The 17,148-nt window shown below is 44.6% G+C and overlaps 1 protein-coding gene across 2 annotated transcripts in view; it reads left to right on the plus strand.

The window, feature by feature from the left end:
• Positions 1 to 17,148, plus strand: part of POLB (DNA polymerase beta) — a 3,382,694-nt gene that overhangs the window by 409,149 nt on the left and 2,956,397 nt on the right. For both annotated transcript variants that reach the window (XM_044082977.1, XM_044082976.1), the window contains exon 3: positions 4,259 to 4,325. In XM_044082977.1, the coding sequence (XP_043938912.1) occupies positions 4,259 to 4,325 (67 nt within the window). The remainder of the gene's footprint in view (positions 1 to 4,258; positions 4,326 to 17,148) is intronic.

Consider the following 17,148-nt stretch of genomic DNA (forward strand, 5'->3'; position numbering starts at 1 on the left):
TCTAGCTCGTTTTCACATGAGAATTCTCCAGTGGCTTCTTTTCATCCAATGGTCCTTCCAGCAGCTTCCTATGTCTCACATGATTATGATCACAGAAGCATGCAAAAAGCACCTTGCATGGTGGATGGTCTCCACATCAGTGCCTCAAGGCAGACCTTTTGTCCCACCACCTCCAGTTGCTAACGGATGCCTCCCTGATTGGGTGGTGGGGCATTATCAGGGCAGGACAGTCCAAGGCATCTGGCAACCTGACGAGTATCATCTGCATATAAACATCTTGGAGATGAGGGCCATACTTCTAGCATTGCAAGCTCTTCAGGATTCTCTTCCTACCGGGACCATTGCAATTCAAATGGACAATATGTCGGTAGTATGGTACATAAACAAGCAGGGCGGAGCCAGGTCCTACCCCTTATGTTGAGAGGCACTCAGGCTCTGGCAATGGGTGATCTCTTCCCAACGGTTTCTGATCGCAACGCACATCCCTGGGAGGTCCAGCGTCATAGCAGACATGCTCAGCAGAGCAATTCTCATGCCTCACGAGTGGTCTCTGAATCAGGTAATCGCGGACCAAATATTCCGCAAATGGGGTCAACCTTGCTGCAACCTTTTTGCCACTCCCTTCAACAGCAAGTGCAGCAATTTCTTTTCTCTCCTTCTAATTCCCGGACATTCCCCCAGAGACGCTCTAGTCCACGATTGGCCTCAGGGAATTCTTTATGCATTCTCTCCGTTTCCCCTAATTCCCAAGCTAATACAGAAAGCCACCGCATTGGGTTGCAAAATGATCCTCATTGCTCCTTACTGGCCTCGACAGATATGGTTCCCGTTCCTGCATCATCATCTTCTCGAGCAGCCTTGGACTCTGGACCTAGTTCCAGACCTCCTGATCCATCAGTCGGGCGGGCTGCATCAATCCCTGCAATCTCTCCAGCTCACTGCTTGGTTACTCCACTTCCGACATTAGCCAGGCTTCCTGAGATCTCCCCCTCTGTGCGCGAAATTATCTTATTGTCACACAAGTCTACGACTAGAAAAACTTACGCTAGTAAGTGGAAACGTTTTTCTTCCTGGACAGAGGCCAAGAGTATAAACCCTTTTTCAGCCCCTGTACACCATATTTTGGAATTTCTTGCAGAACTCTTTCATGCTGGTTCCACTTCCACTACAATTAGAGTTCAGTTAGCTGCAATTTCAAATTTTCACATTGGCCTGTCGGAAAATAATATTATGTCCCATAAGCTATGTAAAGCCTTTCTCAAAGGGACCACTCTGCTCAGGCCCCCAGTGAGAGATCCTCCTCCTCCGTGGGATCTAAATTTGATTTTAGCTTCTCTAATTTTGCCCCCCTTCGAACCTGCAGCATTCTGTTCCTTGAAGTTTTTATCTTGGAAAACCCTCTTTCTTGTAGCTATTACTTCAGCCAGAAGAGTTTCGGAACTTCAGGCTCTTTGTACACGTCCTCCGTACCTAGTGTTCCACAATGACAGGGTTACTCTCAGGACTAACCCTTCCTTCCTTCCTGAGGTTTCTTCAGAAAATAACTCGAGTCAGTCCATAGACCTTCCTGTGTTTTTTCCCCAACCACTCCAACAGAGCAGAATATAAATTGCATCAATTAGATGTTCATAGGCAACTATGCTTTTATTTTCACAGAACTAAGGACATCAGGAAGTCGGATCAACTGTTTCTCTCTTATGCTCAGGGTAAACAAGGTCTTCCAGTCTCAAAGGTAACCTTATCTAGGTGGTTGACTACGATTATCACATTTATCTATCAACTGAGGGATAAAGAGTTGCCTGTCAAACCAAAAGGTCATCCCATCAGAGCTTTAGCTACTTCTGTGGCTTTTCAGGCTAGGTTGCCCATGGAATCTATTTGTGCAGCTGCTACGTGGTCCAACCCACATACTTTCATTTCACATTATAAAGTGGTTGTGGTCTCCAGGAGCAGAGCTGATTTTGGTTCCACTGTTCTGAAGAGTTTGTTTGATGAGCCACCCAAGATTTTCGGTGCTAGGGACGCTGTCCCAACCAGCAAGAATGAAGGCAAGATAGACAACTTAACATAAAGACGTTATGTGCCTACCATAATGTTCCATGTTAGTTGTCTTCTTCTCGCCTTCTTTCTTGCGTCCCACCCTCCATCCCCCTATCCTAGTGGACCGAGAAGAGTTCCTTATGGTTTTTCACTGGCTGAGTCTTCTCTGGATGTTCCTCTCTGCCTAGTAGCCTCACTGGTAGGCTTTATATATTATAGGATAGGATTCCTTCCTTCTTATGTTGGCAGTTAGACGTACCAAACGAGATCTGGGTATCTAGCACCAGCCGTCATGGGATAGGGGGTGGCCTCGAGCCAGTAAGCAGCTCTCGAGCTTTTGAAGATGGCCGAGTCGGAGACCCAACCAGCAAGAAAGAAGCCTATTTGCCTAAAATAATGTCTGCAGTTTAAACCAAGTACATTAATGTAGACATACACCCTTGCAAAGCAGGGAAAATACTGTCTTAAGTGTACATATATCAGTATACTTTTATGTACCACTACCCCAGTAGCCCAAAATTACATTATTTTTAGCATTTGCTTCTGTCCAGCCTTTCTTATTTTTTGACAGTATAAAGGCTGTACATCTTACAGTGAATAAAAGCACTTGCTTGCTTTAACATCTTTGGCATACACAGCAGTCACTGATCATACTCTCTTCACCCCTATTTAAAATGCCTGCCTGGCTGCACACTGTACAAAACTGATTAACAATATAATTTAGTTTACATGTTACATATTTATACAAAAAAAAAGAACAAAAACTCTTTTACTTAGTTACTTTTTCATTCACTTCAATGTCCTAAACATTAATGACACAGAGTGAGGTGGAGTGCACGCTGTACACTCACAAGTTTAACAAAGTCAACAAAATTCAGTCTTTCTCCGTAACTTTTTCCTTGCAAAGTCAAATTTCATGTCCGCTCTAATAGCCAGTCAGCTGCTGATTTATATAGTCTGTCACTTATTCTGTAATTTCAGTGTTGCTGGTCATCGTCTTGATCGTCTCCATATCCAACACTCGTCTCTGGTTTGAGTCCAAGGTATTCCCATGCTTATTTTCATCTCTCAAGCATTTTCCTTTGGAAGAGAGGAAAAGGCTTTACTGCCCATGTCTCTTTATGGGCTTTGTTGTCAGAAGAATGAGAAGACCCCTTCTGCTTGCTGGCTCCCTTTGTTGGATAACCATTATTCCCCCCTTATCCTTTTCTGAAACAAAAATGTCTTTGATCCTCCTGGAAAAATATATTCTGAAAATAGCTGGATGCTGTAGATTGAATCAGGATGCATGGCGAGGCTTAAAAACATCCTTGTGGTTGTTAGCCTAGTAAATACCTATGAATCTCAAATCTATTTCTCAGCATTCTTTGATTGATGGGATAAACTAGCTTCTCTTCCTCCTGGTTTACAGAGAATAATCGTTTTCCTCAAACACTTTCTTATCTCGAGTTTTAATACTTTTTCTTTTTTGCCACTGTTTTGTCAGGATGAACTCTTCCTGCTGGTATGAATGTATCTTTACTGATATAGGTCTTGATTGTTTTCTTCTGGAGAGGTTTGGAGTATACACACAATCTGACCTTTCTTTTCATAGCAGGATTTAATAAAAATTAGTCAGTTTGAACTTTCCTAGTCTCTTTGGTACAGCAGGAAAAAAATCATGTTTTATGTGTGCTTTTCTTCTCACTGTATATGCTTTCTATATCTATACATTCTTTAAACAGCTGTTGTTGAGAAGCCTCAAAGTCTGACAGCCTTTTCTATATTGGTTGTCTTCATAAATGCCAATACACATCTCAGTACCTGCTTTTCTCTTCATATTCCTTTACTCCACGTGTTTTACTGAGCCCTGATTTTATGTGCTTCAGACTAGTTTATAATGATGCAGTTGTATAAACACTGTGTGTTAAACTGATGCTGTTATTGTTTTCCATTGCTTGATACAGTGATGTTATGTATGTGTGTACATGTCATGTTTGTGTGTTATTTTTGTTAGATAACAGCTCAGGCTGAGTCTGAATAGCCACATATGACTAGCATTTCCTGGTGACAAAACATTAAGTAAATAAATGTTGGCATTTAACGTGCTGACTAAAAAACAGAGTAATACAGACTGATACTTGTGCAGGTTAAGCAAGAACCTTTCTGTTTATCAAGAAACATATTTGATACTGCTGTCTTGTCTCACTACACCTTTTGTTCGTTGTCTTTTCAATAGGAAAGCAGCATCTGTTATAGCCAAGTACCCAACAAAGATCAAGAGTGGAGCAGAAGCTAAGAAACTGGTAAGATGTGGGTTACATTAGGCATTACATTTTACAACAGACAAGTGTTCTTAAGCTGCTTTGTCACACTCTTGACACTTTTTTGAGCATCATTGTATGAGGGTACATAAAGCCTTGATTTATGAATAATGCGTGAACATTTTCAGTCTGCTTTTCAGTAGGAAGAAGCCTTTGTTAAATTTGTTTGGTACCACTGATGCCATTAAAACTTAAAGATGATCTTTAACTCTGGTGACCTCAAATCTGGGAAAGAGTGAAATGAGTATGACATAATGGATGCGTGGATAAACTCTTTCATTAAAGTCTGAAATATCCATAAAGTAAAGTCTCCGAGGGAAACATTAAATTTATTTGGGCCATGGTCTCAATAAAAAATTTACAAAAACTTTTTATTAAAATAAAAATAGCCCAAATGATAAGAATGGACTGGGGCAAGATGTCTAATATCTCTCAATGTACTGGATGCTGCGGTGAACTAATAGTGTGACAAAACACTAAACAATTTTGGTTTGTATGCATTCTGGTAAGGTGAACCTTGTGAAATTTTTATTGGTACATTCTGAACTGGGCATTAGTGGTACCATAAGCATATGGCCGCAATTATTGTTGTAATTGTTCATATAAATTGGTCTTCAGGTCAGGACCAGACAGCAGCATTTTGCTTTCTGGCAGTAAATGCGGGATGAAGACAATAAACCATTAAAGTAGTTTTCTTAGAATGTTACTGAAACTTGGTGGCTCAATGGTTGTTAGTATGGCACTGAGCAATGGTTTATTGAAAAAAATGAATGACATATTAAGCAAGGAAATATAATACAGATACATTTGATTTAAAGTGTTTATTAAAAATACAAAGTTGTTGGAAGGGAGCTTAAATTTTGACACAAGAATTCAGTAACAGGTTGTCTGCAGCATTTCAAAAATATAAAATTTCACAAGAAAATGGGGCATCTGTTGTTTTATTAATGACTGCAGCTGCAAAATTTTTTAGCGTGATTCATCTGGGCAGAAATAGAGAGAGAGAACTGCATTTTGACAATCATTTTGTTTTCAGTTCAGGGTTCTGTCTTTGATTATAGCGCTTCATTCATTATTGCTACATATTTCCCTTAGTTAGATTTTGATGATTACCCATTTAGTGCTATGGCCCTTACTGTGGTAGTAGTCCTGATGTTTCAGTTGTAGTTTGGGCCTTTTATTATTTCATAAGGACCTGAACAGTGGCTGTTATCTTTACTGTGGGACATTAATGAGCCATAGAACTTTTGAATTTGTGTTGTTCCTATGGGCAGATGCTGTTTTTTCAGCTGAGCTCTCGTTCATTCTCCTCCCTGCTTGACTTACTGCTGATATCTCATAGACTTTGGCCTCATTGATAGTTTGAAGCATCTATACAGATATAGTTTTTTGCTGCTCTTCTGGTGTTAGATTAATAATTTACCTCTGCAACTTATCCTTGATTTGCACCTTAGTTAGTGGTCATAATTAATGACAAACGTGATGCGCTTCTATTCTCATGTTGCAGTATTCATTACAGTAGGGATATGGCTGCCTGCAGCGTCGTACATCCGGCCAGTATACCAAAGTCTTAAGTTAGGAGTACGTGCGACATAGCATGCTAGTTCCATAAACCGACGTCGGCTATAAATGTGACGTCTGCATGTACCTAAGTCAGAACTTTCCTGCTGCAGTGATCGTCTGACATCCGATTGCCAGCTAGAGGTGTTTACTGTATGTTCGTTGTCATTCAACTGCCCACTTACAGATAAGTTGATTTATTCTTACCTTATTGTTAGCATTTTACTGTATTCCAGCTTTTCATGACTTCCAGGAAGGGCAAGTGTGCTTGTGGAAGACAGATTCCACACAAGGACACTCACGACCAGTGTGTTTTTTGTATAGGGAAAGAGCAGGATTATAAGAACTGTGTTATTTGCCAATAGTTTGTCCCTAAGACCCTTAGAGGTCATTTAGCTTCCTTGAAAATATATTTAGAAAATCAGAGGCTCCGACGCCTGGCCTTAGATATGGAGGGTGCAGGAGGTCCGTCAGATGAACCGCCTAAAAAGAAGGCCAAGACAGCTAGGCCTGAAACACTTTATGCACCTTAGACATTTGCCGAGTCTCTTGAGGCAAGTGAGTGCCCAGAAACTCCTCAGATTTACCTTCCAAGCCAGTAACCTTAGTGGACGCCGATTTGGTGGAAATCCTCTGCAAGTCTGCTGAGGTTTGTGAGCCATCAGGGCCTGATGGCGAGAGGGAACCACAGCTCCCTGATTCTGATGGGCCTTCCGCTCCCCTTCCTATCACTCCGACATTGGCCATACGGCCTGCTAAATCTTCAGGCCCTCTTAAGAGAAAACAGAAGCTTAAGCACTCTGCTACTCCATGTTCAAATGACTGGGAAGTTTTCTCCCCAAACTTGTTCAAGGCCTTTCAGGCTTTTCGGCAACCTCATCCTCCTGTCTCTGACCCCTGTTTGGTTGAATCTAAAGAGGACACCTCCTCATCTGATGAATCCCTTTCTTATTCATCTCAAATTGAATCTCCTAAGGATTTTGTTACCCAAAAGGAGGGATTCTTTGGCACTTGATTCCCCTGGTGAAGAATTCTCTTTTGGGGACACTATCAATTTAATGATACATTTCCAATGGGATGTTTCAGAAGTTTCTGACACTAAAAGAAGGTATTTTGAAATGTTACATATGGACCAGCCTTTCCTCTCTGCTGTTCCTGCTGTGCAACCAGCCTTTCTGGATGCCTTATAGGCAGCTTCCCAGGCTCCTGAGTCTCAAACCCCAAGAGACCTGATAGGTTTTATAAAGTTCCCACTCAATCTCAGTTCCTCTTCAGAAACCCTCCAGCAGACCCTGCTGGATGATTTGTCTGCAGAAGTTTCTATAACAGACAGAGAGAGTAGATTTATGAATAGACAGGGTAAAAAGATTTATACATCTAGTGTCTCCATAATGGCGTTAATATCAGACTCACATGGCACGATTTGTACTAGACAGTCTAGCCACGGCCTCCTCTTTGGTGTCTGATCTTACTGACTCCCCTACCAAGACTCAACTCACGAATCTGCTTTCAACAGCTTCTCAAGTAACCAGACACTCCCTCAAGTGTAGTTATGATGCTGTGGAGGCTTCTTCTAGGTCTGCTGCATTTGGTTCAGACCTTTGAAGGTATTCATGGCTTAGATTACAGTCTTTACCTTTTGATTTTCAGGCTAAGCTGTTATACGCCTGCTTAGATAATTCTGCATTATTTGGGGCTGCTTCTGCTGAGCTTTTTAAATCCTTACAAGAGAAACTTAAGGAACTCCAGAATTTGAAACATCATCTTGTTTCACCTATTCCTAGATATCATAGAAACTACCCTCAAAAGACTTATTTTGTTAGGAGGCAGTCTACTCCTCCTACTACTCAGTCTAGGGGAAGGAGACACACTAGACAAGCTACATCTGCAGCCTCCACTCCTTCTTTTCATATGCAACCTGGTCAAGACAGAGCTTCCCCTTTGTGACTCAGGCCAGCTGCCTTGTCACACCCCTCTGTCCCTACACCTCACTCTGTCCCTCCCCTCCTGGCAGAAGATCACCACCGACCAGTGGGTGTTATCTATCATCCAGAGTGGATATTTCATGGCTTGGTGGGCTCTCCCTTCTTTCCAAGGTTTACCACAATCACCAAAAACTCAAATTCAACTCTTCACCCTCATCTTAAGACAACTTTTAATTCAAGGCACTATTCAGTCAGTTCCTCCAGAGCACATGGGCAAGGGTTTCTACTCCAGAATGTTTCTGGTTCCAAGAAAAGATGGTCCTTGGAGACCAATCTTAACCTGACCTACCTCGATCTGTTCCTCAAGGTACCCACCTTTAAGATGCTCTCTCTATAGACATTACTGCCTCTTATCCCACCCTAGGCTTACATGGTTTCAGTGGATCTGAAAGATGCTTATCTGCATATTCCCATTCACTCTTGCAAAAAATTCCTACTTTTTTGATAGGTTCCTCTCAAGTTCAATTCTCTGCCTTGCCTTTTGGTCTCTGTACTGCGCCCAGGGTCTTTACAAAATGTTTAGCCCCATTGATAGTTCACTGCAAGCTGTTGGAAGTTCAGATTTATCCATGTCTAGACAATCTCTTTATTCTTCACAGGGACCCTCACTCCTTAACACTACATCTACATCTGGTCTCCAGCATCCTGGAAACTTGCGGATTCACTCTAAATTTGCAAAAAATCACAACTCTTCCCCACCCGGGATATAACCTTTCTGGGTTGCAGGATACAGACAGATGTTCTTCATGTTTCACTGTTGCAGTCATCACATTTGGGTTATTTGCTTGCAGTAGCCTTCAGTCGGTCTGATTATCAAAGTCTTGAGTCCTGTGGCGGTTGCTGTCTCATCTTCCATGACGTCAGATAGTCAGGCATATAAAGTATGCAGCCGACGCCATTACATCAATCTTTCTTGCCATGTGGTGCTTGAAGCAGAAGCAAGTTCGCAAGTGCCAGTCGGCCGACTCCTGAAATTTTCATTTTTGAGTTTCAGAACCGAAGTATTCAACTAAGCTAAGTTGGGGAAACTTTTTCTTGCTCTAATCCGATGTCAGTAAAAGTTAACAATTGTATTTCTTGTGGAAAGCAAATACCCCATAAAGATTTTCATTTGTACTGCATTCCTTGCTTAGGCCCAGACCACGACGTACCTCACTGTCGGTTTTGTGCCTTATTTAAACAATGAGCTATTCGTCTTCGGTTTATTTACGCTTCTAAATATTTTGGTACTCTGTTCCATTATCCAGAAATGGCTTTGGAAAGCCGCCCGACTACCGACATTCTGAAAAAACACAAAGATAAAGACAGAGACAGACCACATAGGTCCAAAGCTGCCGACGACACTTCTCCTAAGCTAGTCACCAGTTCGCCGGTACTCAGTGAGGTGCTTTCGCAGCCCCTGATATTCGCTACTTCAGATTTGCAGGCCTCTACTGAGACCCATTCGGAGTCCAGTATGCCACGAGATGCTTCTTCGACTGTGGAACCTGCGGATGCCTCTACCTTGGATGGGTCCGGAGCCACTGTGCAGGCAGCGGCTTCTGAGGGTGTATTCAGGCCTACTGACTTGCATATTAAACCAACGCCATCTTCTTCTTCAAGGCCTAAAACTCGATCCATGCCTAGAAAACCGACGCCCAGACCGCATGGTCAGGTTTGTATGCCTAAAAAACAAATGATGTTAAGTTGTCTATCTCGCCTTCATTCTTGCTGGATGGGTTCGGAGCCGACCTCGGCTCCGACTCGGCCACTCTAAAAGCTCGAGAGTTGGTTCCACCGGCTCGAGGCTCCCCCTATATCCCACAATGCTAGGCGTGAGTTACCTCAGATCTCGTTTGCCGCTACAGCGATCGAGGTGTGTTTTCTACCGGCTCCAGGTTAGTGAAAGTTAGACTAGTTTAAATTCTTAGACTTAGGCTAGCTCTGTGTATTTTTCTTTCCCCTTAGTGTAGTGGACTTATTATCCCTTCTACCTTTTATCCAGAACCCCTTTTTTTCTAAAGAACTTATAGTTCTTTCCCAAGGCCTTCGGGCCCTTCCTTCCCTATCCTTAGGGTGTGTATGTGTTTTAATTAGGGAGTTCTTATTTAACTTACCTTTAGTTTAAATAATTCCCTTTGAACCCTATTAGTGTAATCTGTGTGTGTGTGTTTTCTGTGTGTGATTACACTTCGGTTCCTTGAATATGTCCAAGGATACAAAGGTCTAAGGCTTCAAGAAGTGTGACTCGTGCTGTCAGAAAATGTCTCTGACAGACGGTCACACTTCTTGTGTGTATTGCCTGGGACCTTTACACCTGCAGGACTCTTGTGCTGTATGCCACGGCTTCAGCCCTAGAGTCCTGCAGGAGAAAAAATAAACTCATTTTGAGGGGTTTAATTAAGCCTGAAGGTTCCCTTTCTGTGTCATCGGGAAACCTTCTAAGGCTTCTAAGACCTCGACTCCAGCTTCAGAGTCGAGGCCTAAGGCTCGAAGCCTACTGCTTCATCGGCTCGGTTGGAGCCGATGAGTCTTGACTGCAGTATCCGTGGTTTCCTCGGCTCGGCTGGAGCAGGCATTAATTCCTGGGTCGGCTCGATCAGACCATCGGAGCCGACATCTAGAAAGAGATTGAGGTCACCGTCCCTTGGCTCCGTTCATTCGGCTCCAGCGTCTCCCCTGCTGTCTGAGCAGCATAGATCTCACTCCTCCAGGTCATCGAGGCTCTCGGATCACGACCTCCAGAGGGTAGTGAGTAGACTTTTGAAGTCGAGGCACTGGCCCAAATGCTCCAGAGTCCGACTCATCAGTCGATGCCTCAACTTGTTCCAATAAATATTCCTCCTCCGACTCCTTTGAGCTCGGAGCCGGGGCATCTCGGGACCGAGACTGTGGTAGCGTCGGAGCCGATACATTTGTCTTCGGCTCCGTCGTCGGCTCCGATTTCTTCTTTTGAAGAATCTCGGCGCCGGGCTTCCCTCGTCGGCTCCGAGGGGGTGAGTGGCATCGGACCCTTGTCCGACCCCCCTCTCCCTCTCGGTGCTTCGGCGCTGGTGAGTTCGGCTCCGACATATCTCTGTCGGTGCCGAGGGAGGTTCTCAGCTTTTCGGAGTGGGGACCTCTGGCTCTGCCTGACAGGGGTGCATTCGAGGTCATGCGGAGTGTGTTGGAACCTTGTTCGACTCCACAGTCGGCTCCGTCCGCCCCTCCCACTTCGGTGCCTTTGGTTATGTCGACTCACTCCCTCATCCCAGACCGCAGAGAGCAAGCTCCTCAAGAATCCCCTGTGGGGATCTCATCCTCTTCCGAGGCCTCTCCTGAATTGGCAGGGGAGCCCTAGGAAGAGAAAGTGTAAGAGGAAGCACATAGACTCACCTCAGTCTGTCACCTCTGACACAGATTTAGAGGATTCCGAGGGTTCCCCACGTTCCCCTTCTGAAGATGTCTCTTCGCAGACATTCTAGAGATCCTGAAACAGAGGGAAATTGGCCAGCCCTTAACCCTTCGGAGGATGAATCTGTGTATCTTGAGGCGTTTGGCTCTCGCCCTTCCACCTCCTGGGTGTCCCCCTTTGATCCCCTCATGCAGGTGGTTGCAAAGAAGGCTTGGACGGCTCCTGATTCAGTGGACCCTACCCCAGGAGACCCTCCAAATTTATAACAGCACCAACTGACAAGCAATTTCTCACAAAGGTGTTTCTGTGGATGCTATGGTGGTAGCTGCTGCCACCAAGAAGGAACTAGCTGATCCTTCAGTGCCTGTTCATCCCCTAACAAAGAATCTAGGTCTATGGACAGGTGCGGAAGCGGATGTTCTCGTCAGCGACCTTTGCTATCGTTAGCTGAACTACCTATGCCATTTTACTCGTCTTCAAAGAGACTTGATCAAAGAAGCGAGTGACATGTTGAAGGATCCTACGGCTGCAGGTTTTCAAGACAAGATGAACACCCAGCTGGCTACCCTGAACTCCATAGCTAACTCCTCCATGCGCCTCCTTTCTTATGCGGCCGATGGAGCAAGCAGGGCCGCAGGGACAGGTGTGGCCTTACGCAGGCATGCCTGGATGCGGCTCTGCAACTTCGCGGACCCCTTTAAAAGCGTCTTTCACTAATTCCCCGTTTGATGGATCATCTCTCTTTGGTCCTCAAGTGAAAGAAACCTTGACTAGGTGCGAGACAGATGGCAAGACTCTTTCTGCCGTCGGAGTCCGTTTTTCTACTCCTTCTAGGCCTTACCCCAAAGGCCAGAAAAGTGGGAAAATGTGGATGTCCTTCATGGATGCATCTGCAGTCATAACAACTGGGTTGTCCTGTCGTCAGGCAGCCCTTCAGTCGGCCGGATTCCAAAGTCCGGGTCCGGCTTCGGCTGATGTCGCACTTCACCCGACGTCATCTCTGTTGGTCTTCGGGTATAAAAGCATCAGCCGACGCCATTTTCCTCAGTCTTTCTTGCCGCGTGGCGCTCGAAACAGAAGCTGTTCGCAAGTGCCGGTCGGTCGGATCCAGAGATTACTTCTACCGAATACTACTTCGAAGACTTCTAAAGCTAAGTACCCCGTTGGGGACTCTTTCTTGCCTCAGCCGATGTCAGAAAAAGTTAATAATTGTTTAACCTGTGGGAAACAAATACCTCATAAAGATTTCCACTCTTATTGTCTGCCTTGTTTAGGCCCAGCCCACGGCGTAGCAGCCTGTTCGGCCTGTGCTTCTTTCAACCGACGAACGCTTAGGCGTCGGTCAGAGTTTGCAGAACAGTTTTTCGGTTCTGATTTTGCGTACATTATGCCGTCGGATCCTCCGACTACCCAATCTGTCAAAAGCGCAAAGATAAAGACCGACACTTTCATGGTCCTTGGTTTCGGCCGAAACCATGGTTAAGCAAACCGCGAGTGTCTCGGTTTCAGCTGAAACCGAGAAAACTGATCAAAGTACAGCTGAACCTATCTCTACAACTGAGGCCCCTGCTACCACTCTTGAATCAGCCTCAGAAATTTTATCCACTACGGTGGTTGCCACTGACTTATCAGACACCATTCCCTTGGATGTCTCTACCCCAGCACGTGGTGCTGCTAGGCCTCCAGCAGCCATGTCCATTAAGGCCTTCGCCAGGGCTAAAGCAGCCAAGACTACTAAAACAGTGCCTGTTAAACCCCCCACAACCAGGCCCTCTTCTAGTTCTCAAATGCTTACTTTGGCAGAAGATTTAATTTCATTAATTAGAGGATCTCAATCTCACCCAGACAGGGCCTCCCAGCCCCAGAGAAGAGACCTAGGGCAGAGCCCCTGAGCCAGTGTCCTCTGATGATTCTGCTGATGAATCAGACATAACTGACCAGCCAGAGGCTCCTTTCTCCAATTTTGAAGATTCTGATGCTGAAGAATCCATTCCAGCTGCTTCCCACCAGAAGAATTCTCCTTTGGGAAACCTTACATGCCATGCGAGAGCAGTTCCAATGGCAGCAACAGGATTTTCAGACTCCAGAAAAGACTTAGGACCTTTCTGCACCTCCCACAGCACAGGCCCTTAGCTATACCTCCTGTTCTCTCTGTGGTGGATGATGCTTTCAATGATGTCTGCTCCGCTCCAGATTCTTTACCCCAGCCCCTGCCAAACCAGACAGATTTTACAGGGTGCCAGATACTCATCACCACCTTTACAAGGCCCCACTTGCAGACCCGAAACTATATCCCAGGGTCCCAAGGCAGTAGCAGCGACCATAGCTAAAACCCTATTCCTTCTGAAAGGGAAGCAAGGTCATTAGACAGATGGGGTAAAAGGTCTACACTTCAGCTACTCTCTCAGCTAGAGCTTTAAACTGTCAGTTTCACATGATACAATACCAAGAGTTTATGCTTGATCAGTTAACTAAAAAAACTAACCACTGATGAATCTCTTGATAAAAAATATGTATTAGAAATGGTAAATAACATACAACAGGTTAGCAACCATTCCTTAAAATGTGGCTATGATGCACTGGAGGCTTCATTTAGATCAGCCATGACTGGCACAGTGATAAGAAGGCATGCATGGCTAAAGGAGCAAGCTTTACGGATCATGTTAAAGCTAAGTTGCTAGATGCTCCTATGGACAAGACAAGTTTGTTTGGTACACCTGCCCAGCAGGTTATGAAGAAAATGGAAGAAAAGGCAAAATCTGTTCAAGCGGTTAAAGATTTCTTGCAGGTTCAACCCCAAGGTTTAGCAGGAACTGGCCTGCCAAAAATTGGTCCTTTCCTGACTCCACAAAATTTCAAAGGGGCAGGAATAGGCGTTCCAGAGGCAGAAACCAATCCAGAGGAGGTGCCTACAGAGGCGACAGTGGCAAGGTAACAACAGAGGCACAGATACAACCACTGCCACTACATCAGCACAACCACAGTGACTTAACCCTAATCCGCCTACCAGGGAACAAATAGCAGCTCCTCTAGGCGGAAAGTTAACCTTATTTTCAAAGAACTGGCACTACATAACAAAAGACAAGTGGATTTTACAAACCATAGATCAAGGTTACGGTTTCACTTCCACACTTTACCAGTCAAAGAGGAATGCCAAATCTACCTCCAAATCAAAAACAGAGGCACTACAACAGATAATGGAGTTAGCAAACATGAGAGCTGTGGAAAGAGTGCCAACAGCAGAGCAAGGAAAGGGTTCTACTCCAGACTATTCCTAGTTCCAAGAAAGGAAAAAGTTGGAGACCAATTCTCGACCTGTCCACCTTAAATACATACATCATTGTCCCAAAATTCAAAATGCTGACCCTACAGCAACTTCTTCCCATGCTGGGCAAGGAGTCTTGGCTGGTAACTCTAGATCTCAAGGAGGCATACCTGCACGTCCCCATTCGACCAATCTGCAGAAGATACCTCAGATTTCTTGCAGGATCAGAGCACTATCAATTCTCAGCATTGCCCTTTGGCTTATCTACTGCCCAGAGTATTCACAAAATGCCTGGCATCAGTAATCGCCCATTGCAGACTACAGGAATTCAAATTTACTCATACCTGGACGACTGCCTGCTACAAGGGGACAACAAAAGCAAGCTGACAACAGATTTACAAAGGGTCATTTACTTGCTACAAGCACTGGGATACACAGTCAATTTACAAAAGTCAAGGCTGATACCATCCCAAACAAGGACATTCTTGGGCTGAATTGGACACAGTAAAACAAATGGCATTCCTGACTACAGAAAAACAAAAGAACTCCCTCTTTACTTCTTGGCTAACAAAACTGAACAAGTTAACAGCAAGAAAAGTACTGCAGGCCTTGGGCTTCATGGCATCATGCATAATCTTGGTCCCATTTGCCAGACTACATATGAGAAAACTACAGTGGTACCTAAAGAATTTATGGTCCCAACACAGACACAGCCTAGAAACAGAAATCCCACTAATTCCATGCTTAAAACAGGAGTTCCTATGGTGGGCTCAGGCATGCCAGTCAAACCCAGGCCTACCCTTTCGCAGATGTCAAGCAAGCCAGACCATCACAACAGACGCTTCAGACCTAGGATGGGGAGATGCTGGACAAATGCGTGCAAGGATTGTGGACACAGGATCAACTTCACCTGCACATCAACCTAAAAGAAATGCTGGCAGTAAAACTGGCAATCCAAAAGTTCAAACCATTTCTCCAAGAGGGCCAGTTGATGATAAGGACAGACAACACCACAGTCATGTGGTACATCAACAAACAGGGAGGCACTCATTCATACCCCTATGCAGAATGACTTTGGAGCTGTGGACCCTGGCACTCAGCTACAACATCCAGTTACAGGCAATATTTGTACCGGAAAAGAAAATACTCTAGCAGACATATTAAGCAGAACCACATCGGATGCCCACGAATGGAAGCTGCACCGGACATCTTCAAGACCATCTCAAAGAAATGGGGAATGCCTCAGATAGATCTATTCGCATCACCTCTCAATCACCAGCTCAAAAAATCTGCACAAGGACATTCCACCCACTAGCATGGAAAGTGGATTCGCTCTCCTTCAGCTGGAAAGGCCTAACAGCATATGCATTCCCACCTCTTCCCTTGATACACAAAGTACTACTAAAAATCAAGGAAGAAAGTCCAAGGATAATCCTGATAGCTCCAAACTGGCCAAGACAACACTGGTACCCACTGCTGAGGAGCATGTCTCGAACAATATGTGGCCAATACCCTGATGCCTTTGATGTTAACTCAGAACAACTACAGCATCATACATCCAAACCTAAAACGTTGCAACTGACTGCATGGAACATCACATAGCAGCAGCTAATCCAGAACTTTCCCAAAGAGTTAAAGACATTATTCTTGAAGCACGCAGACCTTCAACAAGAAGGAACTATGCTGGAAAATGGAAAAGGTTTGTCATTTGGAGTGCGGAAAGAGGAAAAGATGTGTCAAACATAGATATGCCTAACATTCTGGAGTATCTGGCGAACTTCTTCATTCAGGCCTGTCCTACTCCTCCATCAAGATACATGCATCAGCTATTTCAGCAGAATACAGCTTTGATCCACCTGTTTTTTCACCCTTTGCTCAGGCAGTTCCTCAGAGGAATCAAGAATGTAAAACCTCCAAGGAAACCACCATTACCAGCTTGGGACTTAAACTTTGTGCTAGAAAAGTTGACACTATCACCCTTTGAACCAGCAGCAACAGCAGACCTACAACACCTGTCATGGAAAACTGCTTTCCTACTGGCAATTACTTCAGCAAGGAGGGTTTCAGAACTACAGGCCTTAATGGCAGTGCAACCCTTCCTAATCTTCCACCAAGATAGAGTGTCCATGAGGACTAATCCTACATTTATGCCTAAGGTGGTATCCAGAATGTCTTTAAACCAGGCAATCCACCTACCTACCTTCTTTCCCAACCCACAAAACAGAGGGGAAAGAATACTGCATACCTTGGATGTGCATAGACAGCTACGCTACTACTTGGACAGAACAAAAAATAGCAGAAAGACTGACCAACTTTTTGTAGCCTATGCAACAGGAAGGGAAGGAAAAGCTATTTCCAAACAGACAATCTCCAAATGGATAGGAAATTGCATACGATTCTGTTACTCCTTCCATGGAAAACCAATTCCACAGAACATAAGACCTCATTCTACAAGGGCAACAGCCACTACCACAGCCTTCTTACGAGGAGTGGCAACCAAGGACATTATTGAGGCGGCCACTTGGACCTCCGTGCATACATTTGCCAAGCATTATAATTTGCCTCTATATTCCAGATCCCGAGCAGGGTTTGCCACTGCTGTACTGCAAGGGATCCTAAACA

The sequence above is a fragment of the Protopterus annectens genome, chromosome 9.part0 (genome assembly GCF_019279795.1).
Source record: "Protopterus annectens isolate FY-2018-M chromosome 9.part0, PAN1.0, whole genome shotgun sequence".
NCBI classification, from domain to species: Eukaryota; Metazoa; Chordata; order Ceratodontiformes; family Protopteridae; genus Protopterus; species Protopterus annectens.